This window comes from Etheostoma spectabile, unplaced genomic scaffold, assembly GCF_008692095.1.
Source record: "Etheostoma spectabile isolate EspeVRDwgs_2016 unplaced genomic scaffold, UIUC_Espe_1.0 scaffold352, whole genome shotgun sequence".
Classification (NCBI taxonomy): Eukaryota; Metazoa; Chordata; class Actinopteri; order Perciformes; family Percidae; genus Etheostoma; species Etheostoma spectabile.
The window spans coordinates 862,441-877,611 of NW_022605591.1; the positions used below are offsets into that span (position 1 = coordinate 862,441).

The 15,171-nt window shown below is 43.7% G+C and overlaps 1 protein-coding gene across 1 annotated transcript; it reads left to right on the forward strand.

Annotated features, from left to right (window-relative positions):
• The first annotated feature begins 4,644 nt into the window (after positions 1-4,644).
• polr2a (RNA polymerase II subunit A) lies at positions 4,645-15,171 on the forward strand. Its single transcript, XM_032511287.1, has 29 exons — positions 4,645-4,731; positions 5,525-5,657; positions 5,766-5,902; positions 6,176-6,349; positions 6,471-6,752; positions 6,892-7,053; positions 7,191-7,411; positions 7,520-7,652; positions 7,760-7,884; positions 8,170-8,380; positions 8,461-8,670; positions 8,758-8,926; positions 9,024-9,118; positions 9,249-9,452; positions 9,547-9,769; positions 9,929-10,112; positions 10,330-10,501; positions 10,606-10,711; positions 11,106-11,311; positions 11,439-11,702; positions 11,829-12,036; positions 12,124-12,224; positions 12,309-12,413; positions 12,502-12,684; positions 12,779-12,982; positions 13,121-13,307; positions 13,398-13,511; positions 13,598-13,747; positions 13,868-15,171. Exons 1-29 carry the CDS (start codon positions 4,645-4,647, stop codon positions 15,016-15,018), a joined length of 5,901 nt encoding a protein of 1,966 aa, XP_032367178.1. The 3' UTR covers positions 15,019-15,171.

Below are 15,171 nucleotides of genomic sequence, written 5' to 3' on the forward strand. Positions count from 1 at the left end.
TATATGATTTATATTAACGGTCTATGCCTACCAGTCATGTTGTCTTTGTTAGTTTTTGGAGAAAGATGTCCATGCACACCAACAGTAACGGAATAGCTTTAGAAATAACAGGTGTTTACTATTTTTTGGTGGATTCAGGTACAGTGGCTCACTAACTCACTGCAGTAAATTTAAGCTTTGTGATTGATGTAAGATTGGAAAAATAAATAGTCTGCTCCTCCCACCATGCTTTGCATCTGCCTTTCTGTCTCACCCCGCCTCCGTGATCGCTTACTTTATTGTGCTACAAGGCTCCCCCTAAACTCCCCACCAACCCCTGAAACACAGTCTGGCTCTAAAATCAACAGACAAGAGCTCCCTCTAGATACATGAATCCTCACCCTTCCAGGAATGAATGCCTCTGGAAGGAAAGCACATGCTATATACATTTATATGAACAGCTGAGGCACAAACAAAAAATGATAATTATACCAACTGCCAAAACCATCAACTGCAAGGCGTAATGTTAATATGGTACTTGCAAGTTTCATTGGCTTGGATTTGACTTTATTAACCACTTTAAATCAATTAGAATAATAAATATGGACAGCTCCATCTCTGAAATAACAGAAAATGTAGGCAAATCTAAACACATCAGAAGGTAAGTCAACTTTTGCTTATCTGAACAATGGGCTAATTTACTATAAAAAGTGGCCTACTTATAATGCCAAATGGCTCCTATTCCATTTTCAGAGGACCATAAAAGTAGATTTTTAAAGCTATAGTGGGTCAAGGTTGGACACATTTTAACAAATTTAGATCATGGCATCCATTTAAAAAACAAAAATTCGATAAAATGTTTTGCATGTAGGCAAACTCTTAAAATAAAATACTCAAACAAATTACAAATCCTTTCTCAGACATTACCTATGTACAGCAATTGAGTAAATGTACATAGACTACACTGCAATATATACACAGTATGTCAATTAAATATACTGGTGTTTCTTTAGGTTCTTACAGTTTGTAACTTTACCAGGCAGCAATCTCACCAGGCACCGTACAGTACGTCCTATGCATACAAGCACTATCAGATTGGTCTGTATACATTTCAATTTTTATTTGCAAATGATCAGAAAATCGGAGGCAATTCCTTCCGTTATGATGCACACCTTTTGCAGAAATCCTTTAACATTACAAACATTCTTTAGATTTTACAACTATTCAAAATGAGGACAAATTCCCACCTAACTATACACTTTGACCGAAAACAGTGAAGCCTTTATGCACTAACCTCCTTGTAGCAATAGAGGGAGCACGTCTGACAGCCTGGAGGGACTCGCTTCCGCATTGAAAACGTGGTTGTGCAATGTCTTTGCAACGCTGATCACTCTCAATATGAGCCAGAGGAGGGAGCCAGCTGGTCAATAATGCATCCTTTGTATTGTCATGGTATTGCATGACACATGGGGAACAAAGTGATTCTGTCACATTCTTCTACGGATGTTAAGCTGGCATGCAGTTTATTAAAATAACTCAAAATAGAATATGGTTTGACTCCATAAGGATACTGTAGATATGGCATCTTTCCTATCGTTTGGGCATGAATGCTGCCTTTCTCTGTGGACCTGCCAAAAAGAAATGATGGCAAAGAGGCATGTTGATGCTGGTAGCAGCACATAAACATTAAGCTGCCCCACTTAACATGGACGTAATATTTTTATATGACTGTTAAAATGAATGTTGTTAAAATACTCAAGAATGAAACAATCCCACAGTCCAGCATGTTGGTTCAGTCTCTTTATTTAAACAAAAGGCAGATGAAAAAAAAAAAAAAAATGCAACGTTTTTTAGCACTGTTACATAGCCATTACATTTTACATTTTAAACACTAGCTACAGAGATTGACATGTGGTTCAACCAGTGTAGCTTTTCCTTCCACTTTAACGTTAAATGTATTAAGTGTATTCATTAGGTGAATAGAAACATTTCAGCACCTTATGCAAATACAACAGCACTGCTTGAATGGGACATTGGAGATGTATGGCTCTCAAATGGCTATATATATATATATATATATATATATATATATATATATATATTAACACTGTGATCCGTTCTGCTTTTGGACATTGATATAGCTATTTACACCGGGCAAACGTGCTCCCTTCCCTTGGGCACAACTAACGAGAGCTAACCAGATAAATCTATTGTGTAACAGGCTAATGGCCTCTCCTAGTCCCCGGTAACAATACTTACCTAGTACGTTAGCACCTAAAATTTAAGTAACATTAGTCAAAAGATTGACTTAGAGGGTGAAATACCTTCATGGTAACGATCACTGTACAAACAGCCTATTGACTAAACAGCAACCATATACTTCAGACTACTAGCTACAGACTAATATGCACGTAGTTAGCTAGCAAAATGGCTTCAACTTCGACGAAGAGTCCAGACACTTGAATACTGGCTAGCAAACTTCCAAGCAGTTTTGACAATTTATAACCCATCACGTTAAAATTAGTTAGATAAAACATTCATATAGTCGCTCCTTATTTTGTCAAGGTGCTCGACTTTTACTGAAAATGTGCAGCTATGTAGCCGGTCAAGTTAGCCAGCAAGAATATCCCAGACTCCATCTTTATCGTTCACAACAAGAAGCATATTGTCAAACACCGCCATGTTGGGCGCTAATGTCCAACTGTGCTAGCCATTATCATCTATACGGCTGTCCTCATGGTAACGTTATAACATATTACCACTGTATACAAAACTCATCTACTACAACCTTAACACTAAGACAAAAGTTGACCAGCAAAATCAGAGATTTACTTAGCTATGTCCCACCGTAAGCAACTTTGTTTTCCTAGGATGGCGAAGGCATGAGAAAATGAATTGCCCCACCTACTCTACCTCTGATTTCCTAGACCTCGCTGACGTGTTAAGGTAAGAATTTCAGGGTAAGCCAATCAGAGACAGAGTAAGGCAGAGCAGGGCTGGACAATTTCAGGGTAAGCCAATCAGAGACAGGATATACCTTCGCCATCCTAGGGGGAAAAAAAGATTGCAGACAGTAACGTTATGTACAAGGCTTAGCTAACTATCAGGGTGCTTTAGCTTAGCAACAAAGATATCTTCTGTGCATACTTAGCTAGCTAAACGTCGAAAATATTACTTTTAAAGCGTATCTACGTTAATTAGCTAGGTACATACGCTAACGTTACACAATTCATGTTGAAAATGTGTAGCTACAGCAATTATCAGGGAACATAATGTTACCGTCGTTGTCGGCAAAATAGATCACAAGCTGTAACGTTAATGCTAAGAAAGCAACATTTGAGCGTTTAGCATTTAAAGCCGTATTAAGCTGGCTGGTAACGTTAACGTTAAATTACTTGTGATTAAAGTTAGTGGCCATTTAAATAAATACCGACCTTAAACCGCCAAAACGACCAGACTGCTATATAATCGTGGCCTACGACGACGTTTTACATTTTAACAAAAATATTAAAAATACAAGAACAACTTAACACAATAACTAGATATATATCACACACGTAACATGTTCATGTAAAAATCCTCAACACCTGTTAAAAAACAAATGTTAAATGAACACTTAAGGCTTCCCCAGACTTTCCTACAGGGTGCACGGAAAATCCAGTCCAATCTCCGGACATCACTCTCAGGCTAGTCCGAGGCTTGCAACAAAGTCCCAGAGATCCAAAAATGTAGAGGAAGAAAAAACAAAAAGTATATGGGTTTCCAAAGTAGCAAAAAAGATAATCCATTAAACAGTGTTTTGAAGTGAAAATATTATGTATTTCGAACATTTCCCCCTGTTTAATCAAAGGTCTTAACAGGCCTCAGCCCTGAGCCTCTTTTCTTAGAGCCCAGGTTGATCTAGAGCGAGACGAACGGGAGGACAGAGATTTTTTTTATTTTTGCTCTGAGGGAAGAAATTCACATCGGCCACACTCGGCAAATATCGGAAGCAGGGCGGGTTTTGTTGAAATGATTCTAAGAAGGATCTTTTCGTCGCAGTCATTGGTCATCTATTTTGTACTCCTCAATATTAATAAGAAAATGGACGAATTGACTGGATTTCAGTTGAATATTCATGTATTGCATGCAAAATATATCCAGCACCGCCTACTCTGTTTTAATAAAACCAATCGGGAAGAGTCTAGGTTCAATTGACGACCGCCTTTAGTTCCGATTCGTTAAATAAAATAACGTGCTTTCTAATTGGCTGTACGTGTGATACAATTAATTATTCATTTCACTGTGTTGAATGGCCAATGAGCGTTTTACTACAGAGATCCATGTCCCACCTCTGCCCCTGTCTTTCTGAGTGTGCAACCCCGTAGTATGCACTCAGTCTATATAACCAAGCGTTGAACAGCTTCATGCTCAGAAGCGCTTAGAGCGCTCCGGAGTGTAGATCTGAAAAGGGGAAGGGAACTGTCGGTAGCCATTTTACTTAGAAACTAAACACAAAAAACTCGACTATAAAGGTAACCGACAGCAGAGGTTCCTGGGATATCACCTTCGGAGACTTTCCGGTCACCGTTGGCGGCCGGACCAGAGTCGTGGTGACAATTTAAAGGCTGCTCCTGCTCACAAAGCGGCGTGCCGAGGAAGGACGCGTCTCTTTGAATAGACAGGATGCACGGACCGCCCTCCGGCGACAGCGCATGCCCATTGCGCACGATCAAGAGAGTTCAATTCGGCATCATCAGCCCAGATGAGCTTGTAGGTTTTCTATTTGGGGGAGTGGGTTATTTTATTAATACTCAGACAGATCACACGTCACTCTTGAAGTTTCTTGACTAATATTGTACTTTAACATATGTGGCAAAGACATGGTTCTGTTTACAACGGAACATGCTCGCTGTTAGCCTAGCTAGCCTAGCTAACTAGCTGTGCCAGGCTGGAGCTTGTGCTAACTAGCGTGTTGCAGGAAGTTTAAAAAAACTTTAAGCACAACATTCTCAGAAATGATCCATGCTATCACATGAATTAAACCCCCTTTGTATTTATGCAATGTATCTTCTAGGCCCATCAGTTAATATGAATTTAGCTTACTTTATAGCTTATAGTTACGTACACAGCTCGCTTGGTTTTACCATTGGTCGCATTGTACGCTTTGGTTTGTTTTCTTACACATTCTATGAATAAAAGGGTACTTCAACAGAGTCCGAAATGCATGTTTTCTTTAACTCAGGATTGGGCGTTTAGTAGTTTAATGGATTTATGAACGCTAGATTGTTATTGATCATAACGTTTCATATAGTAAAAGTAGAACTGTATTTTAGACACATTTAGCTGACGTAACCGCTTTGGTTTTGTTTTTACATTTTTATATCCGTTATTTGAAGTAATGTCATGGTTTATAGACATTAAGATTCTATCACTAATGTTGATGAATGTTAAATTTTTATAACTCACAAATGTGTAGAGGTATTTATATTCTTACACTGTGGGTAGATGATCAACTGCTGATTGATTGAGCATAAAATTATAAATATGATGTATTTCTCCCCAGAAACGGATGTCCGTTACAGAAGGGGGAATCAAATACCCCGAAACCACAGAAGGAGGACGTCCTAAACTTGGTGGCCTTATGGACCCAAGACAAGGGGTCATAGAACGAACTGGAAGATGCCAGACATGTGCAGGTATAATGTCATGTTAGCATTTCATGCAGAAATATATTATTGATCAGTCGGCTGCCGTCCCTATTTGATCTCCTTACTTATTGATAAACGTGTTTTTTGTTTCCTCAGGCAACATGACAGAATGCCCTGGCCACTTTGGGCACATAGAACTGGCAAAGCCAGTTTTCCATGTTGGCTTCGTAACAAAGATAATGAAAGTTCTTCGATGTGTCTGCTTCTTTTGCTCTAAGCTATTAGTGGATTCAGTAAGTATATTCAGCATATTTCTATACTTCAGAATAATAATATCTGGGCGATCTGGGTTCAATTCCCACTGCTATACATCAACCAATGTGTCCCTGAGCAAGGCACTTAACCCCTAGTTGCTCCAGAGGCGTGCAACCTCTGACATATGTAGCATTTGTAAGTTGCTTTGGATAAAAGCATCAGCTAAATTACATGTAATGTAAAAATGAATTATTTCAGTCTTGTTCATAGCTTTTTGACGTTTAACTTGCTCCCATCATTGTTAATTTCAGAACAATCCAAAGATCAAAGACATCCTGATAAAATCTAAAGGGCAGCCCAGGAAACGTTTGACACATGTGTACGAGCTGTGCAAAGGAAAAAATATCTGTGAAGGGGGGGAAGAGATGGACAACAAATTTGGAATGGAACAGCAGGAGACTGAGGAGGACCTTACCAAGGAGAAGGTATTTGGGTGCATTCTTTTTGTCATAGTTAGTTTACATTTTGCTAACATTCACGCTAGTGCCTAACCTTTTTTCTTTGTTACACTTTTGCTTCCACTTCCTTCACTTGTGACTTACGTAGGGCCATGGTGGCTGTGGACGCTACCAGCCACGTATCAGACGCTCTGGCTTGGAGCTGTACGCCGAGTGGAAGCACGTTAATGAGGATTCACAGGAGAAGAAAATCCTGCTGAGCCCTGAGCGTGTGCATGAGATCTTCAAGCGCATCTCAGATGAAGAGGACGTCATCTTGGGCATGGACCCCAAGTTTGCCCGACCAGAATGGATGATTGTAACTGTGTTGCCTGTGCCTCCGCTGGCTGTCAGACCCGCTGTAGTAATGCAAGGCTCTGCTCGCAACCAGGTAAAGTAATATATCCTTCAGACCAATTGTTTTGTTGTTGTTACATTATTATTATTTTGTTCATGCATGTTTTCAAGCTGTGTAAAAACGAGATCTACACTTGACGATGATAACAAATCCATTGACTTCTGTTTTAAAGGATGACTTGACCCACAAGCTGGCTGACATAGTCAAAATCAACAACCAGCTGAGAAGAAACGAGCAGAGTGGTGCTGCAGCTCACGTCATAGCTGAGGATGTCAAACTGCTCCAGTTTCATGTAGCCACCATGGTGGATAACGAATTGCCAGGCCTGCCAAGGGTATGTGTGCATTTCCCAGATGCCTTAAATATAGTACAAGATTCAATGTAAAATACTGTGAAAGACACAGTGTACAGTAGCGGTACACAGTATTTCTATGGTGCTTAACTTACATTTTTACAATTTTTCTTTCACAGGCAATGCAAAAGTCCGGCCGCCCTCTCAAATCCTTAAAGCAGCGTCTAAAGGGGAAGGAGGGGCGAGTTCGAGGTAACCTTATGGGCAAGCGTGTAGACTTCTCCGCCCGAACTGTCATCACCCCAGACCCAAACCTGCAAATCGACCAAGTGGGCGTACCACGATCCATTGCAGCCAATATGACCTTCCCAGAAATTGTCACACCCTTTAATATTGACAGGTACTGCAAAGAAGTTAGCGGATTAAACTTTACGTAATTCACAAAAAAAACTGTATTCCATAATCATTTTGAATGAAATGTGATAATTCATTCTGATGATCATCCTAGATTACAAGAGCTGGTGCGAAGAGGCAACAGCCAGTACCCAGGAGCCAAATACATCATCCGTGACAATGGAGACAGAATTGACCTGCGATTCCACCCTAAACCAAGTGACCTTCACCTGCAGATTGGCTACAAGGCAAGATTAAATTGCACAATGCACATAGTAGCTATAGAGCCACATCTACTGCCAAAACTATCTTTTGTTAGAAGATTGTTTTAAAACTATAATTTTTATCTGTTTAGGTGGAAAGACATATGTGTGACGGTGACATCATCATCTTCAACAGACAGCCTACACTACATAAAATGTCCATGATGGGGCACAGGGTGCGAATTCTGCCGTGGTCCACGTTTCGACTCAACCTTAGGTGACTTATGAATGTTTCTTTTGAAATGGACGGTTTATAGATAAATCATTTGTTTAATAATTCAGATTTTGGCATAGTATCCAGGCAATGACAATTAAAGTCACGATTTTAGGTCGTTGTGAATTTATTTTGATGTCTTAAATCTAACTTGTCACATCATAGTGATTTTTGTACTGTATCACTTAAGTCTTTGCAAATTCCCATCACTGTTTTATTATCCCTGACTGAAAGGAGTTATCTACGCAGTGTAGCAGTTCTAACATCCTATCCTTGATCTCCCCCCAGTGTCACCACCCCATACAATGCTGACTTTGACGGGGATGAGATGAACCTCCACCTGCCCCAGTCCCTCGAGACGAGGGCTGAGATTCAGGAGCTGGCCATGGTGCCGCGTATGATCGTCACACCCCAGTCCAACAGGCCCGTCATGGGTATCGTGCAGGACACCCTCACAGCTGTCCGCAAATTCACCAAACGAGATGTCTTTTTAGAGAGGGTAAGGAGATTGTTACGAGGTCGCCAGCCTCTCCTTGTTCTGGTTTGAAAGGGTCATAACACTGCATTTCTGCACCACAGGGTGAAGTAATGAACCTCCTCATGTTCCTCTCCACTTGGGACGGAAAAGTGCCTCAGCCAGCCATCCTGAAGCCCCGTCCTCTGTGGACAGGCAAGCAGATATTCAGCCTAATCATTCCCGGACACATTAATGTGGTCCGCACACACAGCACGCATCCTGACGAAGAAGACAGTGGCCCTTACAAACACATCTCACCTGGGGACACCAAGGTACTAGTCCCTCATTGATCATGTATAGATTAAAGACTGAAAATGAACGACAATGCAAGGGACCTGACATTCAACTCATTCACACAGGTCATAGTGGAGAACGGTGAGTTGATCATGGGCATCCTGTGTAAGAAATCTCTGGGAACCTCTGCCGGCTCCCTCGTCCACATCTCCTACCTGGAGATGGGCCATGACGTCACCAGACTCTTCTACTCCAACATTCAGACTGTGGTCAACAACTGGCTGCTCATCGAGGGTAAATGAACATACCTTTTTTTGCTTTATGTCAGTGGTTTTGAGTGATGTTTTGTCTAGTATTTATACGTTTTTTTGATTTATGATATTTTCTTTAGGTCATTCCATTGGTATTGGTGACTCCATTGCTGATGCTAAGACCTACCTTGACATCCAGAACACCATCAAGAAAGCCAAACAGGATGTGATAGAAGTAAGCACAAAGTATTTGTATGGTCACCAACATCCCGTATTTTATTTCAACAGAGTCCCACCTGCTTTTTTGTTTGTTTTTTTAGCAGAAATTACAAATAAAAATTAAAAATTTCCTTTACGTCTGCAAGGTCATCGAGAAAGCTCACAACAACGAGCTGGAGCCGACCCCTGGTAACACACTGAGGCAGACCTTTGAGAACCAGGTGAATCGTATCCTCAACGATGCTCGTGACAAAACAGGATCCTCAGCCCAGAAGTCTCTGTCTGAGTACAACAACTTCAAGTCCATGGTGGTGGCAGGTTCTAAGGGCTCAAAGATTAACATCTCACAGGTAAAATAATCCCTTTAGTTGTCACTACCTTACAGTAGATAAATGATGGCTTTGATTCACATGATCTCTGACATCTCTTTACCGCCTTATTCAGGTTATTGCTGTGGTGGGGCAGCAGAACGTGGAGGGTAAACGAATCCCTTTCGGCTTCAAACACCGCACGCTGCCTCACTTCATTAAGGATGACTATGGTCCTGAGAGTAGAGGCTTTGTGGAGAACTCCTACCTGGCTGGCCTGACTCCAACAGAGTTCTTCTTCCACGCCATGGGAGGCAGAGAGGGTCTGATCGACACAGCTGTCAAGACTGCTGAGACTGGTAATTCCAGGCAGTTGAGATATATTTCATAAATATTTAAGGGCATGCTTTTAGTAACTTTTTTTTTTATTTTTTTATTATTAGACTCTCAGACCTAAACCTGTCCAATAACAAAAAAGCCTTTTTAGTCTTTAACGTGGTACATCTTTACCCCACCAGGTTACATCCAGCGTCGTCTGATCAAGTCCATGGAGTCGGTGATGGTGAAGTATGACGGCACGGTGCGTAACTCCATCAACCAGGTAGTTCAGCTGCGTTATGGTGAGGATGGCCTGGCAGGAGAGAACGTTGAGTTCCAAAACGTGGCAACGCTCAAACCCTCGCACAAGGCCTTTGAAAAGAAGTAAGTCACACAGCCATCAACTCAGAATTGGAGCATTGTGTTTCTTAGCTTTAGGATGTTTGTCCTTAATGGTCAAATCCCCCTTCATTCATTTAGATATTTGAATAAATTTGTTCTCAAAGTTGCTTTCCAGTAGCTTGTATGGATTTGTAACTTTACTCAACTATGTGCATAATAGTGTCTATAACGGCTTAACTCTTTCTCATTTTCTGTCTAGGTTTAAGTTTGATTGTACCAATGAGCGAGCGCTTAGGCGGATGCTGCAGGAAGATGTAGTAAAAGACGTGCTGACAAATGCCAATGTGCAGAGTTCCTTGGAGAAGGAGTTTGACAAGATGAAGGAGGACAGGGAGGTCCTCCGAGCCATTTTCCCCACTGGGGACAGTAAGGTGTGTGCTCTCATTTGTAGACACAGCTCTGCTCTTAAGTAGTGTCTTGGTCTGTCATGTAAAATCGGAAATATTCATATACTGTAATTTATCCTCATCTGCAGGTGGTGCTGCCATGTAACCTGGACAGAATGATCTGGAACGCTCAGAAGATCTTCCGCATCAACACTCGAACCCCCACAGACCTCAATCCTCTAAGAGTGGTCGAGGGTAAGCTAAAAAATAACAGACTTCCTTAACCAAAGAACAATATGTTACCGCTCCCTGTTTATGCTTTCTTTTTAAAATTAACTCATACAGCCAAGTTGCTACTTAGACAGTTTCTTCACCATATATTTAGTTCCAGGATTTTATGAAGCATGTGAAAGAAGCACTAGCTGCAGAATTAGAACGAGGAGGTGGTGGCCTGACCTCAGGAGTTCCTTAAAGCCATGTAAAGCCTCCTGGTGTATCCCTGCGTGTTACATTACAAGTAGAACAGTTCAAGTTCTAATCCCTCTCTTTGCTAGAGAGAAACTCTTATTTCTTATAGCATCACAGTATCAAAGAATTCCCCCACTGTCCCCATCGATCTCAATCATTGCATGTGTGTTTGCACCTCCAGGTCTGCAGGATCTAAGTAAGAAGCTGGTGATTGTGAATGGTGATGACCCACTGAGCAGACAGGCCCAGCAGAACGCCACTCTGCTCTTTAACATCCACCTGCGCTCCACACTCTGCTCTAAACGCATGACCCAGGAGTTCCGCCTTTCCACTGAGGCTTTCGACTGGCTGCTGGGAGAGATTGAGACCAAATTCAACCAGTCCATTGCAAGTTTAGGATATTGTCTTATTTACAGTTGCCAGATCTCTTCTAGACTGTTTGTTTAAATATTGAACTTTGAAGATAAGTTTTTGTTTTTTTACAAGTGAATCTCATGTTTTCCTGCGTTCCCAGGCCCACCCAGGTGAAATGGTTGGTGCTCTGGCTGCTCAGTCGCTGGGAGAGCCAGCCACCCAGATGACCCTCAACACTTTCCACTACGCCGGTGTGTCAGCCAAGAACGTAACACTCGGTGTGCCTCGTCTAAAGGAGTTGATCAACATCTCCAAGAGGCCCAAAACACCCTCGCTGACTGTTTTCCTGCTGGGTCAGGCAGCCCGTGACGCTGAGAGGGCTAAGGACATCCTCTGTCGGCTGGAACACACCACACTGCGAAAGGTGAGAGACGTTATTGTACAGTTCCACCAAAAATTTAGTTTTTAATGCACAATCCTTTATACGTTGCCAAAAAAAAGTTCATCCTAATATATAAAGCAGTGACTGAAACTTTGCGTTTTAACATAGGTGACGGCAAACACGGCCATCTACTACGACCCCAACCCCCAGAACACGGTGGTGGCCGAGGACCAGGAGTGGGTGAACGTCTACTACGAGATGCCCGACTTTGACGTGACACGCATTTCACCGTGGCTGCTGCGCATTGAGCTTGACCGCAAGCACATGACCGATCGCAAGCTGACTATGGAGCAGATTGCAGAGAAGATCAACGCAGGTGGGTTGTGTGTACACAGTGTGTAGTCCTCAGCTCTAACAGAAACTAGCTTCTTCTCCTAATGACACTTGTTTTTTTTTCTGCAAGGTTTTGGAGATGACCTTAACTGTATTTTCAATGACGACAACGCTGAAAAGCTTGTTCTGCGAATCAGAATCATGAACAGCGATGAGAACAAGTTCCAGGAGGTGAAAATTGACATTATATTCAATAACTATGAACGCACTGTGGTCAGTTAGCATATTAAACTTAACTGTATTTTCTTTGTCTAGGATGAGGAGGTGGTGGATAAAATGGATGATGATGTGTTCTTGAGGTGCATCGAGTCCAACATGCTGACAGACATGACCCTACAAGGCATAGAGCAGATCAGCAAGGTAACACACACATCCCAATAAAAGCAATCCGCAAAAGAAATATAACCGTCTGTGGCTATAAGTCAACTGTCACACTCTTCTCCTCCAGGTGTACATGCACTTGCCCCAGACTGACAATAAGAAGAAGATCATCATCACAGAGGATGGTGAGTTCAAGGCCCTGCAGGAGTGGATCCTTGAGACAGACGGCGTGAGCCTCATGAGGGTCCTAAGCGAGAAGGACGTAGATCCCGTCAGGACCACTTCCAACGACATTGTGGAGATCTTCACGGTACAAAAGCATAAAAATATCGTTGTCAACAGTAGAATTACAGCAAGTGTAAATATATATATTTATGTTTTACCTCCTCTTCTGCTCTCTCTAGGTCTTGGGAATTGAGGCAGTGCGAAAGGCTCTGGAGAGAGAGTTGAACCACGTCATCTCCTTTGACGGTTCCTATGTGAACTACCGTCACTTGGCTCTGCTCTGTGACACCATGACCTGCCGCGGTCACCTGATGGCCATCACACGTCACGGCATCAACCGTCAAGACACCGGACCACTTATGAAGTGTTCCTTTGAGGAGACGGTGAGAGGGGATCATCAATTAACTGAAGACATTACTAAACTAATGCTGATTTAAAAAAAAATAATAATAATAATAATTGTATTAACTTACCATTCACCCCCTTACTATTCAATTCTTGTCTTGCATTTCCTCGTTTAGGTGGATGTTTTGATGGAGGCGTCATCCCATGCCGAGAGTGACCCCATGAAGGGTGTGTCGGAGAACATCATGCTTGGCCAGCTTGCCCCAGCTGGTACAGGATGCTTTGATTTGCTGTTGGATGCTGAAAAGTGTAAATATGGCATGGAGATCCCTACAAACATACCTGGCATCAGCGTGGCTGGACGTAAGTGGAAAGATGCTTGTTGGATATAAATCTGAATTCTTCAGTGTTAAGAGCTAGGATATTTACATTGTGTATTCGTCCTATTCGCAGCCACTGGAATGTTCTTTGGCACAGTGCCGAGTCCCATGAGTGGTATGTCACCTGCCATGACCCCATGGAACACAGGAGCAACACCGGCCTATGGTGCCTGGTCCCCCAGTGTCGGTGAGTATATGGTCACTCTGGCTCTTTCACCTTTTTTTGGGGGGGTTAACTTTACTGAGTTTTGCCCCTTTTTGTTTTTCCTCCAGGAAGCGGCATGACCCCCGGAGCAGCAGGTTTCTCTCCCAGTGCAGCATCAGACGCAAGTGGCTTCTCTCCAGGCTATTCCCCGGCCTGGTCTCCCACTCCTGGGTCTCCAGGATCTCCAGGCCCTGCCAGCCCGTACATCCCATCTCCAGGTTAGACACGGCAGAAAACCTTCTTTTAGGTTACAGGTGGTTTAAAGAAATGGAATAGTAATTTAGGTGATGTTGAACAATTTTCTCCACCCTTAAAAGCTTTTCTGTTTTTCTCTTTAGGTGGAGCCATGTCACCCAATTACTCACCCACCTCCCCGGCCTACGAGCCCCGCTCTCCCGGAGGCTACACCCCTCAGAGCCCCGGCTACTCACCAACATCGCCCTCCTACTCCCCCACATCTCCCTCTTACTCCCCAACCAGCCCCAACTACAGCCCAACATCTCCTTCCTACTCACCCACCTCGCCCAGTTACTCCCCAACGTCTCCGTCCTATTCTCCGACATCTCCCTCCTACTCCCCAACATCTCCCTCCTACTCCCCCACCTCCCCGTCCTACTCCCCCACCTCACCGTCCTACTCTCCCACCTCGCCGAGCTACAGCCCCACATCCCCAAGCTACAGCCCAACGTCCCCAAGCTACTCGCCCACCTCACCTTCTTACTCCCCCACCTCACCCTCTTATTCTCCAACCTCTCCATCCTACTCCCCCACTTCCCCGTCCTACTCACCCACCTCTCCCTCCTACTCGCCAACCAGCCCAAGTTACAGCCCCACATCGCCCAACTACACGCCCACCTCACCCAGTTACTCCCCCACCTCTCCCTCCTACTCCCCTACATCGCCTTCTTACTCCCCAACCTCCCCTAACTACACCCCAACCAGCCCCAACTACTCCCCAACTTCACCCTCATACTCTCCCACCTCTCCGTCCTACTCACCCTCCAGTCCACGTTACACCCCGCAGTCGCCCACCTATACACCCAGCTCCCCCTCATACAGCCCCAGCTCTCCCTCCTACTCCCCCACCTCCCCCAAATACACCCCAACTTCACCCTCGTACAGCCCCAGCTCCCCGGAGTACACACCCACCTCTCCCAAATACTCCCCGACGTCGCCGAAGTACTCCCCAACATCTCCAAAGTACTCTCCGACTTCTCCCACCTACTCCCCAACAACCCCAAAATACAGCCCCACCTCTCCCACCTACTCTCCGACCTCCCCCACTTACACCCCCACCAGCCCCAAATACTCCCCCACCTCCCCTACTTACTCGCCAACTTCACCCAAGTACTCACCCACGTCTCCTACGTACTCGCCAACTAGTCCTAAAGGCTCCACGTACAGCCCCACCTCCCCTGGATACAGCCCCACCTCACCCACCTACAGCCCGGCCATCAGCCCCGAAGACAGCGACGAGGAGAACAATTGATGAGCCGCGAAAGAGAAGGGGAGGCTGCTGAAGAAACCCCGTCACCTTGCGGGTGGACACCTTAAGGACAGCGCCTTTAACCAGCTGGAGCTGGCAGTACTTCTAGCCACAGGGGTCCCAATTGTTATTGTCTTTCTTTGGGACGTCTGTTGT